Source organism: Varanus komodoensis, unplaced genomic scaffold (assembly GCF_004798865.1).
Source record: "Varanus komodoensis strain SLA01 unplaced genomic scaffold, ASM479886v1 scaffold32, whole genome shotgun sequence".
NCBI lineage: Eukaryota > Metazoa > Chordata > Lepidosauria > Squamata > Varanidae > Varanus > Varanus komodoensis.
In genome coordinates, this window is record NW_025335798.1 from 11,191,023 (window position 1) to 11,207,312 (window position 16,290).

At 43.2% G+C, this 16,290-nt stretch overlaps 1 protein-coding gene across 3 annotated transcripts in view; it reads right to left on the bottom strand.

The window, feature by feature from the left end:
- Positions 1-2,327: 2,327 nt before the first annotated feature.
- The window catches only part of MYLK (myosin light chain kinase), a 143,839-nt gene continuing 129,876 nt past the window's right edge, over positions 2,328-16,290 (bottom strand). For 2 of the 3 annotated variants that reach the window (XM_044437943.1, XM_044437946.1), the window contains 5 exons: positions 12,954-13,106; positions 11,461-11,584; positions 10,825-10,954; positions 10,235-10,366; positions 2,328-4,827 (listed from right to left, as the gene is read on the bottom strand). In XM_044437943.1, the coding sequence (XP_044293878.1) occupies positions 4,574-4,827; positions 10,235-10,366; positions 10,825-10,954; positions 11,461-11,584; positions 12,954-13,106 (793 nt within the window). In that variant the 3' untranslated portion in view covers positions 2,328-4,573. The remainder of the gene's footprint in view (positions 4,828-10,234; positions 10,367-10,824; positions 10,955-11,460; positions 11,585-12,953; positions 13,107-16,290) is intronic. The other variant, XM_044437945.1, reaches the window with a different exon arrangement.

Below are 16,290 nucleotides of genomic sequence, written 5' to 3' on the forward strand. Positions count from 1 at the left end.
TACTGCCTCTACACTGACAATATCAGCTATCTTGTTCTTCCTTGGCCCATTAAACTAAGAATAGGTAATCCCCATAATATAACCTTTCCTCAGTTCCATTTCAGTTCATTTCAGGATAGCTTGCTCATGTGTCTTCCTATGTATCTCTGATTTAGAATCTCTGTCCAACCACTGCCATGTTTTTTCTTGAACCCGAGCTTAGAAGTATGCTCTAGGCAGTCTTATCTGCCAAATCAGAAACAAACAACATTTAGCATGAATAATTTTAGTCAACACTTTTATTCTACTCTTACAAGTAGAATTCTATGTCTCTCATAGAATTGTCTGTCTCAGCAGCAGGTTGCTCCAACCTTTAAGAAAGGTTAACACTTCCCATTTATTCTTAGTGCAAGCAACGCCATGCATTGGTACAAGTGAGAAACTGAACTTTTTTATTTTGCATGTTGCCGTAGTGTGCTCCAAAAGTGGGAAGAATGTTTTGAAGCTCAACATAAACAAGGATGTGAAAAATGGAATATGAGAATTAGGATTTTTCAGGAAGAAAACAATATAGCTGGCCTCTTTCCTTTGACATGGAATAATCTGGGTACAGGCATCAGCAGTGTAGAAACATTGATTTGTCTGAAGCATCTAAAGTAGGTTATCATGAAATATCAGTTGAAAGTAACTTGGATACATAGGCAGTTGATGCATGATGGATTGAATCTAGATGTAATTATATTTAGCATAGACCCATTAAAATCAATGGGATTTCAGTCAGTAATGATCTGTGTAAACGTACTGATTTTAGTGAGTAAATGTAAAGTATTACTAAGTATGGATCCAAGCAGGTGTATATGTTGTTGCAGAACTATATAAAATGTTTAGATTGATTTTTCTACCTACCATTTTAACAAAGTAAATGGATAGCTAGATTTTAAAAAATAGCCTTAGATCTTTCACGGACTGAAGCAACCCAGGTAAGAAAAGGTCCCAGGGATTCTACAAGTCTTGCCATTTTTAAGTTTGCAGATTTTTAAAAAAATCATTTCTCTGGCTTGTATACTGACATAGGTTAAACAGTGCAAGACACGGAGTACCAAATTGCTGTTCATATTTGAATTGCTCATCATATATGCCTACCTCCCAACCGCTCAGTAGTGCAGATTACCTGTTTTGATAAGGAACCCGAGGTCATGTTTCATCACTTCTCATTGCACCTTCTCATGCAGTGAAACAAGAGTGAGCAACCTGCAGCCCTCAGCCTTATATCATGCCACCCTTGGCTAAATTTCAAAAGCTCTCTGTAGGCAATCTATTCCTACAGCTGCAGTTCACAGGCTGGAGAGGGAGAGAAGAAAAGGCAGAAAGATGGAGTGAAGGTTGTGACTCATCTACTTCTGACTCTGCCCCTCCACTTGTGGCTTTAATCCTGCTCAGTGCCAGATGTGTTCCCCTTGGATTAACCCAGAAAAAACTTGGCCCTCAAAAAGTTTTGCCACCCCTGAAATGAGAAGGGAGCAGGATTTCTGTACTTTCTTGTCAATTATGGAATGCAGATATTTTTCACCAGCTGAGTGCTTTCCTGGCAGGCTGAGTAGATATTTCTTAGTGTATGAATAAAATTTTAGACAGTTGGCATATAAGCTTTTATTAAAATTATGTTTTAATTGTATCAGTCCATTTGGATTTAGATAACATAACCCCTAGCACTATACCTTCTCATTCAGCTGGTCAGACACTTCTGGCTGCAGGTCTTGGGTACATGAGCCCGTTGCTCCCAGGAGCACGTGAGGTCGAGTGTGCTGTTACTACTCTATGAATTAAGAGATTGCTGGTTGAATAGTCTGTTAAAATAGTCCCACAGAAGGCCAAACAGTAGCTGAATACAACTTCTGGCATAAGTAGTTCTTTCAGAAGAGGCTTTTAGATAGTTCATATGAGTGGATGCAGGACACATGTTGGGATACAAAAAAGGATATAGTTGCACATTAGAAAATATTTTGTGGAAGCCATGTGTTTAGCGTCGCATGAAGAAGAATTATTAGGGAGGTGTAACCTAAAGCAATGTTGCCTTAGAACAGGGGTCTCAAACTCAACTTACCTGGGGGCCGCTGGAAGTAGAGTCTGGGTGAGGCTGGGCCGCATCAAGCCTTCCACCACCGTGGTGGTGGTGGGCCGCTCATCCGGAGGCCGGCCCGGGCGCCGCCAGTGCTTTGAAGGCCGCAGGGCCCCTCCCCCATGCCCCGCCGTCCCGGCAATTGGCCCGCGGGCCGCGAGTGTGAGACCCGCCTTAGAAGAAACAAAATTGCTGAATAGAACTAAACAAACTAGAATTCATGCTAGCATGCCTTGTGGTAGTTGTTTATTGAGAAATCATGAGTAACTACAGCTGTAGTGTTCTCAAATCTTGCAGATCTCATCTTTCAAGAAACCTGGAAAACATCAGCATATTTTAATTAAGGTATACAAAAAAAAAATACACCCATTGTTTTAACACATTAAAAACATGTGAGAAAATGCTTTGTTTGCAGTAATTAATGCTAAAACATTTTCTTTTAAGAATTGTGTGGCAATCTGGCAATTATTGTGTTTTAATATAACAAAAGTTCTATATCCATTTAAGAAGACATGCTGGCAACCTCAACCTAGCAAGAAACAGCAAAAGCAGTAAAAACCCACAGCAATTGTGAGTGAGCTTTATATATGAAATTCTGAGCTGCTGTATTCAGACAGGCAGACAAGCAAATAATATAGAAAACATAAGATTAGCTACAATCAAATAATCTAAAGATGATACCGTATACATCTGTATTAAAATACATTTAATTTCCCCTGTTTTGCTTTGAAGACCTAAAGTAAGCTTTGTTGTGTATTTTTTAAAAGTCAGCTCTTATGCTTGTACTTTATGCACAAAGTGGAATAAAGCCACACAACTGGAATGATGCACAGAGTGGACATATACTGTTATTTGATTTTGTATAATGTTTCAGAACTCTGAATTGCAACTAATTGTGAAAGAAAAGCAATGTGGATAAATCTGAAGGTGTTAATTGGTTTTAGGAAGAGATTACCTTTCACTGTTGGTTATGCTTTTTTTTTTTTTTCTTTAAGACATTTGTCTCACAGATACTGAGCTAATCTGTGGTTCTTTGGAACTTGTAGAGAAACATGTAATCTAGGCTCACTTTCCTTGTTCACTCCAGTTTCCAGCTAAACATCAAGAAAAAAATCATTGTACTAACCAAACCAAGCCACAAATAGGTCACAAGCTGAGTTGCCCCACATACGCACTGACTTTACAGTTTACTGTTTTGCAACAGCAGGCATTTCAAAACAATCACATTTTACTGCAGCCTAGCAAACACAGTTGCAAAACAGGTTCTTTATTCAGTCTAGTTGCCCTGGCAGGAATCTGCCACAAAGTAAGAGAAATGTAGGGCTGATCTTTATGACTATTTCTGTCCCTACCAGCTGTGGAAAAAAGCTGGTCAGTCAATATCAGTCCATGGTGAAACTGCCATAAGTCATTGACTCGCAAGGGTCATATTTCAGCACATTCATGTCAACAAGAGTTTGGACAGTTTGTCAGGGTGTGTAAAATCCTGGATGTGCCAGGTGATCAGTTGAAGAGTGAACATCCTGGCTATTTCCTGCTGATGTTAATATGGTTGTAAATGTTGGCACTCATGGAGAAATATTTTCAATAGAGGAAGTAAAGATCCACTGCTCATCTATGGCAACAAATAAATTAATGGAAATTTGCTTTTAATTTTCATAGCAGGACAACTATATTTAGGCTGTGATTTATAAAATAGTCAAACTTGCGATTTATGCTAAATTTATTCCTTTTATTCCAGTGATAACTATATTGGCTTAAACTTAGGCATTTTGACTTAAAAACGTAATGTTCAGAGGAAAAATTAATGAAGATACATAATACTTTCAGTATGAAAAGTGCTGTGGGGAGGATAAATGTCTTCACTTAGAAATAGGGTAGAGAACAACCAAATTGCATATATACCAAGATTTAGAGTTCAAGGATACACTCCACTAGGAAGTTACTTTGTACAGCTCCTGTCTTTTCAGTGAGCCCTTTGCAGGCAACCTTGCTGCTAGATTGTGCCCCATGTTCTCAAAACACACTTGCATTTATTTAGTTTCAGTGATGTACTGGAACATCAGAGGGGCTTACAGAAATGCAAGTGTGTTTAGGAGAAATGAAACATAAGTACTCCAAGTTCTGCACTGTTGCTGTACTAGTTGATGGAACAGTTGTCCAGTCCCCTTCTCCTGATTAGTTAAGTTCAACAAATAGTCAACCATTTAAAATTGCAGATTAGCTTCATAGGGTGTGTTCACATTCACTGTTGGACTATGCAATTGATGCTTTAACTTAAACAAAATCCAAGCACAACAGCCACCTAAAGTGCTTGCTAATTCAAGTTAATGCCCATAAATAGAACAAGCCGGTGTCGTCATATTGTGCTGATGAAACAAACCAAGGAACCCATGACCTAATGTCATACTGCATGAGCCTCTTAAAGTCTTTAATAGGTGGTTTTTCAAATCTCTTTCTCCCATTAGCTTTATTTCATTCCTCCTCCTCCTCCTCCTCTTCCTCCTCCTCTCCTTCTTTGCCCATTGTTTCCACAATGAGTTCTGCGGTACAAGTTGCTTCTCCAAGACAGTTAATTGCCTTGCAGGTGTATTTGGCATCATCATCCCCACAAACTTCAGAAATAGTCAAAGAGCAGTTGCCATCTTCATCATACTCTATCTGGAAGTGCCGGGACTCCTTGATTGATTGGTCATCTTTGTACCAAATAACCTCTGGGTCAGGGTAACCTGAGAGAAGAGGGAAAAGGAGCAAGTGCTACAAATCAAGTCACTGAAAGTATTTTACCGTATTTTTCCATGTATAAGACGATACTTTTTCTTAAAAATATTTACCTAAAAATGGAGGGGCGTCTTATACGCGGGTAGCCAAGAGGAGATCCGCTGTTGCGAAACTGCCGATACCTTATCTCTGCAAACTAGCCTCATGAGTGAAACTTCTGATTGCAGAGACAAGCTAACAGGTTTCCTCCTATCATGAGCCTCATGTAACTGACATCATGCTGCAGAAAGCATGTAACCCAGGGGTCCTCAAACTTTTTCAACAGGAGCCCAGTTGAAAGGCGGTGGCGGCAGGCACAGGCACGCTCAGGGGGAGACCGGCGCGATCGCGGGTGCGCTTGGGGAGGAGACTGGCATGATTGTGGGCACACGTGCGGGGAGGCAGCAGGTGCATGTGCGGGGAGGTGGCGAGGCAGCAGCTTTCTCACTTGGAGATTGGTAAGAAAAGTGGGGGGCATCCTATACATGGGGGCGTCTTACAGACGGAAAAATACGGTAGTGCTTATCCTTATAAGACTTAGTTGATTCACTATAAGGTGTAGATATGTTCATCTCTGTTTGCCATAGCAAGAACTGTAAAAACAATGAATGGTTTTGAATATGCACTTACACTGTGGATGTAGCTACAATACATTCAGAGTGACAATCACATTTATCTAGTACAGCCTTCTCCAACCTGGTGGCCTTCAAACTCCATGGGACTGGGCCACTCTCCACCGCCACCCGCAGACGCCACCGCTGCCCGACGGACAGACAGCGGCCACCCCGGGACCGGGGGACGCTGCTGGCCTGCGGGCCCTCCATCGTTGCCGGCGAGTTCTCCTTGGGCCCGCCCTTGCCCCCCTCCCCTGCCAGCGTGGGTGGCAGCTGTGCTGGATTGGGGGTGGGCACAGGGAGGGGCCACTGGCTTAACTCGCTGGCTGCAGCCAGCGGCCTCAGGACATCGTTGCTGTTTGGGGCCATTCGGGGCTGTGCGGGGTTGGGCTGGCCAGGAACCCTGGGCATGTGTATCCGTGTTTTGTAATGGGAGGGTTGGAGGGTTTTAATTGTATTTTATTGGATTGGTTTTTAATGGCTTCACACTTGGCTGATACTATGGGGTTGCCTGGGGAGCGCGTGGCTGTCACTATCAGGGTGGCGTTGAGCAATGGTCGATATGGCATTGGGGGTTTAACAGGTTGGAATAGAAGGAGGGACAGATGGTTGACACCTGTTCCTCCTCGTTATTCCCCCAACCAGAAGGTTTCAGGTAAGCTTTTCAACCGTCCCTCAGGCCTGACGGTGCTGCTGCTCAATGCCAGGTTGGTCCATAACAAAAACATCCCTCATCCACGATTTAATTATGGATGAGGGAGCCGACCTGGCTTGCATTACAGAGACCTGGGCGAGACAGTGGGGGATGTATCTATCTCTCAACTGTGCCTGCCCGGGTATCTGGTCCAGCACCAGCCATGCCCAGAGGGGAAGGGAGGGGAGGGGGGTCACTTTAATTTATCGAGCTTCTATTTCCCTTGTGGGGCTTCCTGTCCTCTCGAGGCCAGGTCTAGAGTGCTTATACCTGGCGTTGGGCAACCAAGACAGATTGGGGATTCTGCTGGTGTACCATGCACCCTTCTGCCCATCAGACTCCCTGCCTGAGCTGACGGAGATCGTCTCGGACCTGGTGTTGAAGACCCCCAGGATGTTGGTCCTGGGGGACTTCAATCTCCTTGACAAGACTGTTCTGACTGGGGTGGCTCAGGACTTCATGACCTCCATGACGGCCATGGGGCTGCCTCAGCATGTCATAGGCCCGACCCATGAACATGGACACACGCTGGACCTGGTTTTCTCGATTGGGCAGAAAGAAGGTGATCTGAGGGTGAGGAATTTGTGTCTGACTCCCTTGTCACGGTCAGATCACTTCCTCGTGAGGTTTGAGCTCGATGCCGGCCTTTCCCCCTGTAAGGGTGCGGACCCTATTGTGTTGGTCTGCCCTCGAAGCCGGAGGGATCCAGATAAATTCCTGAAGGCTCTGGAGGATTTTCCAGTTGATAAAGCTGGCTCTCCTGTTGATGCTCTGGTTGAACTGTGGAATGGGGAAATGGCCAGAGCTATTGACATGATTGCTCCTAAGCATCCTCTCCTGCCCGGTAGAGCCCATCCATCTCCATGGTACACATCTGAATTAAGAGCGATGAAGCAGGTTGGGAGACATCTAGAGCGTAGGTGGAGGAAATCACGGGATGAATCTGACCAAACACGCTTACGTGCTCATTATTGAGCCTATGCTGTGGCAGTGAGGGCGGCGAAGAAGTAGTTCTTCTCCACTTCCATTGCCTCGTCACAGTGCCGTCCAGTGGAGCTCTTTCAAGTGGTACATGGGCTGATACATCCTGGCCCTAAGAAAAATCCTGTACCACCTTCAATGGCCCACTGTGACAACTTTGCCCAGCACTTTAAGGAGAAAATCACTTAGATTCGTCACAAGCTGGACTCCACAAGTGATTCAGATCCTTTAGGGGAGATGCCAATGACTCCATCTGGTCAGGTATTAATAGATGAATTTCAGTTAATGCAGCCCGATGATGTGGACAAGGTGCTTAGGCAAGTACGTCCCACCATCTGCTTACTTGACCCTTGCCCGTTGTGGCTGCTGACCAAAGCCAAACACAGGATTGGTGCCTGGGTCCTGGAAGTGATTAACGTCTCTCTGAGGGACGGCTGGGTGTCCGCTCCTTTAAAGGAGGCGGTAATCAGGCCTGTCCTAAAGAAGGCGTCCCTGGATCCAGAGATGGCCACCAATTATAGACCGGTGGCCAACACCCCGTTTTTGGGCAAGGTGTTGGAATGGGTGGTGGCGGGACAAGTCCAAGCACTCTTGGATGAAACTGATTATCTGGACCCATTTCAGTCCGGCTTCAGACCCGGGTTTGGTACTGAATCTGCCTTGGTCGCCCTGTAGGAAGAGAGACGGGGAGTGCGTCCCTGTTGGTCCTCCTGGACCTCTCAGCGGCTTTTGATACCATCGACCATGGTATCCTTCTGGATAGGCTGGCAGGATTGGGAGTAGGAGGCACTGCTTGGCAGTGGTTCCGCTCCTACCTCGACGGCCGATTCCAGAAGGTGGTGCTGGGGGACTTTGGCTCTGCACCATGGCAGTTATGCTGTGGAGTACCGCAGGGTTCCATCTTGTCCCCCTTGCTATTCAACAGCTACATGAAACCGCTGGGAGAGGTCATCAGGAGGTTTGGGCTGCGGAACCATCAGTATGCTGATGACACCCAGCTCTACCTCTCTTTTTCAACTGTTCCAGGTGAGGCAGTGGCTGTACTGAACTGGTGCCTGGCCGAGGTAATGGGCTGGATGAGAGCCAATAAACTGAAACTCAATCCAGACAAGATGGAAGTCCTGTTGGTGGATGGATCGAGCTCCTGGGTAGGTGGCCTGGACCTTGCCCTGGATGGGGTTGCACTCCCTCTAAAGGACAGGGTCCGAAGCTTGGGAGTGCTCCTCGACCTGGAGCTGTCCTTGGAAGCTCAAGTGACTGCGGTGGCAAGGAACACTTTCCTTCAGCTTCGGCTAATCTATCAGCTGCGTCCCTACCTGGAGGAAGACTGCCTAGCAACAGTGACACATGCACTGGTTACTTCCTGATTGGATTTCTGTAACGTGCTCTACGTGGGGCTGCCCCTGAAGACAGTCTGGATACTTCAAATGGTGCAAAACAGAGCAGCCAGGTTGCTGACGGGGAGTGGGCGTTATTCTCACATAACCCCAGTCCTCTACCAGCTTCACTGGCTTCCCATCGAAGTCCTGGCTCAATTCAAGGTGCTAGTTATTACCTATAAAGCCCTTAACAGCTTGGAACCTGGATACCTGAAGGAATGCCTTCTTCCATATTTGCCTTCCCACCCCTTCAGATCGGCAGCAGAGGCTCTCCTCCAAGAACCCTCCATGAAAGATATTAGGAGGCAAAGTACCCTGAGGAGGGCTTTCTCTATGGTGGCACCCCATCTATGGAATGCGGTCCCCAGAGAGGTCCTTCTGGCGCCGTCGTTATTTGTTTTTCGGCGCCAGGTTAAGACCTTTTTATTCTAGCAATATTTTAATAAGTTTTAATATTGTCTTTTCTATGTTTTTAACTGCAGCCACTGTGGGTCGGGAATTTATTTATATTTTCTGCTGTAAGCCGTCCTGAGGCTTTTTGCAACAGGATGGCATATAAATATTTTAAATAAATAAATAAATAAATTTGGGGCCACAACTCCCAAAACTCCCATCCAGCAACGCTACTGACTGGGAATTCTGAGTGTCACAGTTCAAACGTGTCTGGATGGCACAAGGTTGGTGAAGGCTGATCTAGGACATCACATCTTTAGTATGTGGTGAAGGGGTGGGAAATCTTTCTCATTCTGATAGTAACCTTCCAGGGACTAAATGCTAGTGCTAGGAAGGGAATGACATTGGGTGAGGCCAAAGCCATGTACTCTCCCAAAAGGAACATGCAGCCATGAGGACACTATATCCATATACCCTCCAACAATTAGCCTTGAACAAGCTTCCTGTTGGCCTCAATAGGAAACTTATTTCAAGCACCACTGCTGCACAGTGGGGCCTGATTTCAGGGGGGCACAGGGGCAGAGAGGGTTAGCACTTCCCTCCTTACCTAACACCCCACCCCCCCATCATCATCACACTAACTACTGCAGGAGTGGAGAGTATTTCACAAATTCTATTCCAGCTATTGGCCACTCCTGCTGTAGCATCACTCTGACTACCCTCACATTCTGCATAGTTCGCTCTGTGTACATACAACAGCCATGTGAATCAGCCTTTAATTTTAAGCATTTTTACCATTTCAACTGAAGTCAGACTGGGACAGGTAGAGTAGCCTTACATATGATCAGTTTGGGTTGCACATACTGCCCTGCACTTGGCACATTTAGTTTTGTGTTCAGATGCTTTGAAAGTTCAGTTATTTTAAATAATACATATTTATTGGAAGGTGTTATTCCCTTTTAGTGGTAAAAGTACACTGGATACTTTCATTAGATTCTGAACCATAAAACATATGTATGATCTTAGATTCAGCCTGCAATCTACCCACTTACCTTGGAATAAGCTTGATGGAACTCAGTGGATCTTACTTCTGAGTAGACATATGTAGAATTAAACACTAACAGGTATGTCTTTAGAGTATCATTATGCTTACTCAACATATCTATTATCCATAAATGTACAGAAGTGTGAAGCTAGGGGTTCTAATGTGCAAAGCAAACACAAATTGTGATGAACCTGCGATGCACCATGCCTCCTTCTTCACCGCAGCTCTCTCAAGCTAACTGAACAAGTGTCACCCAACCTTCTGAAGTACCTTCAATTTTGCAGTCAAATCTAGCAGCACTGCCTTCTACAACTTCTATATCTTGAATAGTTTTAGAGAAATATGGTTTGACATGGGACCTTTCTTCATCAACAGGTTCCAGGAGAGTGTTGGCAGCTTCATCTAGGGGAAGTAAAAAAAAAAAAATGTTAACCTTGGAAGAGAATTGCTCTGCCAAAGTTTGCATAATAATGGACAAAATCTCCCTGTAGATTCCAGTAACACTATAGAAACCACGGACATCTGTTTGTGTTGTTAACAATAGCACAGAGTCATAGTGGGACACAGTAGTGGGAAACCACTTCCAGCTGAAGGCCACATTTAGTTCCAACGACTATAGGACCATATTCCAATGGTGGGCAAAGCTGAACACAAAAGGGTGAGGCCAACATTGCAAACAATGTAAGAAATACCAGCATATTTTGGCTTAAAGTTGTTATTACCAGAACCTAAGCCTCAGGGTAGAATTTTACAATGGGAGAAAGACTGCAGAAAACTACCTTCCAGATGTGGCCATCTGATTGGGACCATGCACCTGTTGTGCACTGCTACATTTTTAGACTATATCAAAATTCTCATACCTTCAGGTTCCATCTTTTCTGCATTAACAGGACTGGTTGGTGAGCCTGAAGAGGACTTTCTTCCACTCAGGCCAGAAATCATTGCCATAGAAGATAGTCTTCCTATGGCACGGACAGCATTTCCTGTTTTCTGCAAAGTAAAAGTAGCATTTCCATTTAAGGAGCAAGAATAAAGGCAAGCAATGGACAAAAATGGACAGGCATGGAGGGCCAGCAAAAATCTTAGAAAACCATTTCACCCATATTTCAGAATAGCATAATATGGGTCTTGCCCTTCCCCTCTTGCTTTCTTTTGATGTCTTAAGTAAAATCACAGAATATTCTTCAGTCTTCTTTTGCTTAAGCCAACCTAGAGAAAAATCTCTCAATACCTCCACTAATAACTCAGGAGATCTTTCTCACAACTTGCACACATGATACACATTTCAAACATGCAAACAAACAAACGTATTAAGCTACTTTAATTCAGTCTACATGTTTGTACTTGGCAACTCGCCCACATCCTGAAATTGCTTTTTGCAAGGATGTGCCATCTTTATAATCAATTATCTTTCTAGTCCCTCCCACCCCTGAAATCATGAACTTCAGAAGTGGAAGTCGGGATTCTGCAGCACATGTTCTTGTCCACTGTATTACCTGCCATTTTCTTCTAGCCATGTACTTTTTCATTCTATCTTTGGACAGCTTTTTGGCTTGCATGGTTTTGGTGTCTTTTTGCAGCCAAGGATGTTGGAGGCATTTGGTACAATCTAAGCGGTCCCTGTGAAGAAGAATAAAGACAAAGTTTCAATGCACTTGCTTTTATGTCATCTAAGGTTATGGCGATGCTAGGAAATCTGGCTGAGACAGATTTCCCACCTGCTTCCAGTTAGAAGATGGCCAAGTCAGGCTTTCTTCCTAAACTTCCGTTTCTAAGAAGGGCTGCAGTTTTTGCATTAAAAAATATGCAAGCTGGATTAGTGTGATTTGTGAAAACTGGAAACCAAAAATGGCATTGTTCTGTGCAATTATCTGACATATGGATTTTTTAATTGTGAATTATGACCCATCTTAGAAGAAGACTCTGCAAGATGTCTCTACTCATACCACAGTGAATTGGCACCAGCACAGAAATGGCAAACCAGAGCCTGTATAGGATTCCTCACCACCCTAATTTTAACTAGTTTCTATAGGCTTTCTAATATCTCCACCTAGATCATTAGAATGCCTACAGATGCAGTTGCAATCTGGTATGCTCAGTAAAATTGGCAGACAGACACAAAGAAGGCATTCTTTGCGAAAAATATACCTGAAACCTTTCAAACTTTTACTCAGAGAGCATAGCATAGCATCTATGCCACAAATTCTAGTCCTGGGAAGAAGGGATGACTCTTGAATTATGAACTTTGCTGTGAATGTTTTGATCAGTAGCAGAATGAAATGGAACTCTGCACGAAGACATTGCATGCAACCACCCATGAAGGTCACTTTTTTGAAATAGCTTCCTTCTGCCCAGGGAGGGAAATCTGTTCAGGATTGTTAATTCATGAAATACTTGTGATAAAATCACATTTAATCAATGGGAACCCATATGCATAAAAATAATAATGCACACTGAGATCAACATTTCCTATTTAAATGTTTGCCTAGCACACTAACGGATACATTAAGCTAAAATCTGCAAGAAGAAAGAGGTAAAGATAATTGAACTGTGAAGGTGAGATAGCAAAATGCCCAAATTTACTGAATTATATGTTCTTAAGTTTTAAACTGTACATAACACTGTTCTCCAAATCAACATGCCTATTCTTGCAAAGCTTATGTGATAGTGAGTGGGCAACATGGATTACTAACAGTAATTAATTCTATTTATATGGACAATTTAAAGCCACTATAGCTTTATAGATTAAAGTATGATTTCACCGTAATCATTCATATGTCAGGAATGTAGCAATTTGAAGGACCTTGGACCTGAATTTATTAAATATGGTATATATTGGCTGAATTTCATAGGTTCAGTACTATCATAATATTGAGATCTTTATGAACATATGCCCAGAGATGCTTGTGAATAAGAAGTCATTCTGAGTGGGCAGCTATTATGCATTTAGCTCAATGGCAACATGCACGACATCGTAAGACATCTTTACTTCATATCTTTTTTTAGAAGATTGCTGATGAAGTCCTTGGCATCATCTGAGATCTCATCAAAAGCTTCATCATCAAAATCCCAGGTTGCAGAGGTAACATTGGCTAAGGTTTCATTGTCGTTGTCACCCATGAAAGGAGAAAGTCCACTGACCCTGCAGGTTAAAATAAAAACAGTAAGAATTAATATCCTATGTGGGAAAGGTATGCATTATCTGTAAATCAACACGCTTACAGTTTCTATACATACTAAACTAAAGCTACAAGAATATTTCAGAACTAGTCAGAACTAACAGAACAGAACAGTTCTGTTAATATTCAGATATTAACAGAAATAGTCAACCAAACATTCCATTCAAGAAGGCATTCTGAAACCAATTTAAGCGTGTAGGAAAAGTCTGTTACAAGAAGGTAGTATGTGTATATCATGCTAGAGACCATTTCTTCCTTTATTTCCTACATCCAGGTATTGTAGGGATACAGGAAGAAAAAACAATGTGCTGAGTATCCCCTATATTCATTTTTGCTTTTGAATTCTGTCAAACTGCTGGACAGGAACAGTAATTGTATGATACAGCCACTAGATGGAACCAGTAAACTGGAACAATCTGAAAAGAAAATATCACGAACATCAAATTCAAGTTCCACATAGTCTACTTGTACATTCAGTAGAGCAGAAAGTAAGAATTTAGAACACAGACAAAATAAATATATGCTATAACAATGGCAGATATATGCATAATCTGAGGAAGAGTAGTGTTCATCCAATCTGAACACTGAGACTCGTAAGGATAACAACAAAAGAACTAGAAAAGATAATCAAATGCATGGATCACTGTAGGGCCAAGGGCAGAATCATCCACACTATTATATTGCCAGTCACTGTGGATGTAAAAGCTTGACAGCAAAGAAAGCTGACAGGAAGAAATCGATGCATTTGAAATGTGGTGCTGGAGGAGAGCTTTGCTAATACTCTGGACTGACCAAAAGACAAGTAAACCTTCGATCAGATCAAACCAAAGCTTTCCCCAGTAGCAAAAGTAACAAAACAGGGGCTGTCATAATTTGGGCACATCATGGGAAGGCAAAAGTCCTTGGAGAAGACAATCATGTTAAGGAAAGTGAAAGGCAGAAGAAGAAAAGAAAGGGCAAATACAAAGTGAGTTCAATTCATAAAGGAAGTCACAGCCTTGAATTTAGAAGAGCTGAGCAGAACTATCATAGGTCTGGACATTTTGGAGAGCTTTCATTCAAGGGGTTGCTGTAAGTGGAGATGACTTGATGGCACATAACAATTTGAACCCAGATCAACCAAGAGTGCTGTGTGTTCCACTGAACAGAGAACAGAAGGGCTATCCCATGGGTCCTCAAACTAAGGCCCACGGGCCGGATCCGGCCCGCCATGCCCTTTTAAGCGGCCCGCACCACACGTTTTGCACTCGCTGGGCACGTGCACAGCTTGCTCATGAGTAGGTCATTTTGGAAAGGCTTGGAGAAAACACTCTCCTCGTGAGCAAGTTGGTGCCACTCCACTGCTCACAGAGATTGTTTTGGACTCGACTGAAGAAAATGATCTCGCGAGCAAGCTGGCATCTTGCCATGGGCGTGCCCAGCAGCGGCTTGCTTATGAGGAGGTCATTTTGGACTTGGAGAAAATGATCTCGTGAGCAAGCCCGCACCTCGCTCTGTGCCCTCCCCATCCCTGCCTCGTGTGAGCGAGCCCTGCCCCCACACCGGCCCACTCCTCCCGGTGGGCCCCCCGCGGCCACCACTAGCACCTGTCAACTGACCCCCTGTTCAAAAAGTTTGAGGATCCCTGGGCTATCCTATTTGAAGGGCTATCCAGTCCAAGCCTGGTTTAAGGATAAGAAAAAGCAGGTGCCTTGAAAGCCTGCCTGTGAACACCACTCAGGCACACAGGCCACATGCCATACCTGGGCTCTTTGAAAGAGGAAAAACGTATAAAGGCCATGTAATAGTAGCAGTACTCAGCCAGTGTGGTGTGGTGGCTGGAGTGCTGGACAGAGGACCTGGGGGATCCCTACTTGGCCAGGAAGCTCACTGGATTCGTCACTCACTCTCAGCCTAACCACAGGGAAGAAAATGCTTGTAATGAAGTGAAGTAGAACTGTGTAAGCTGCCTTGACTGCCTCGCAAGAGGAGAAACAGTGGGATATAATTGCAGTTGGTAATAGAAGAATCATTGAATTTCTATTTTAATCACATTAATTATTTCTAAATATACATTGTTATATAAAATTTATGAAGCACATTTCTTAAAAATCTCTGTTCTGCTTTTTGGAGAAGCAAAGAAAAGATCATCAAATGTATGGATGTTTCCCTGGAGGCCAAAGGCAAGATCATGACCCTAAGTTCAACACTGGCTATATATTCTTGTGACAATATACACCTGTGCTTAAGTAGGATTCCTACGCAGTAGAGTTGCTATGCTGGTCTCAGGGAATATGAAAAACAAAACTGGTTGAGCAATATATTTCAGTGGGCCAGTTTACGTTGGAAGAAGGAGGATCATGCTCTTGAATCCTACAGGGAAAATTATTAGGCAGGATGGCAACAAACAGCATTCTTTCTCATTTCATCTAAGCATGGCTATCACTAATGCTACCACTTGGCTTTTAAGTAAAGAGTGGACTATGACTACTGCTTAAAATTGACTACTTGCTTCAAAACACAAAGTTAGAGCAGGTCCTGGCCTGAGACATGAATTGGGTAAGGTGAGGTAACTAGGAAACAACTGATTAAAGAAAGATTGCTATTTTTCCTCCAAGGGCTGACTTGTGTTTAGCTGAAATGCAGAAGGAGAGCTTCTTGATGGCTATGGCTAGGCTTCAAGTCGCTTTGCCGATGGAAGTCCCTCCTTGCCTGTTCTTTGGTTATCTTCTAGCATTGTGAAAATACTTTTCATGTTCAACAGGTATTTGACCTGCAAGGTTTCTAAGTTTGCTGAATTTTATTCAAACTATTTTACCTTCCTAAAATTAGTAATTTTATTCTATTTACCATGTTACGTCACTTTACTCTGTGTAAACCACCTAAAGCAATTTTTAAAAGGAAAGATAGGTTTTAATAAAATAAACACAGTTCTTCATTCTGTGTCAAAAGTGTATAACCAAGGACATCCAGTTGGAGCCAACCATCAGTCTGAAAGGCCACAATAGCTCTCCCATATCATAAGACACAAATGCCTTGAAAATAGTTCTAAGAGAAAACAATGTTCTGTGGTTACATTTTTAAACTGGAAGATGAAGAACAGGGAGTGCAGGCAGGAAGATTACTGGCATGCTTAAAATTTATCTCTAGAATGTCTCCATCTTCACC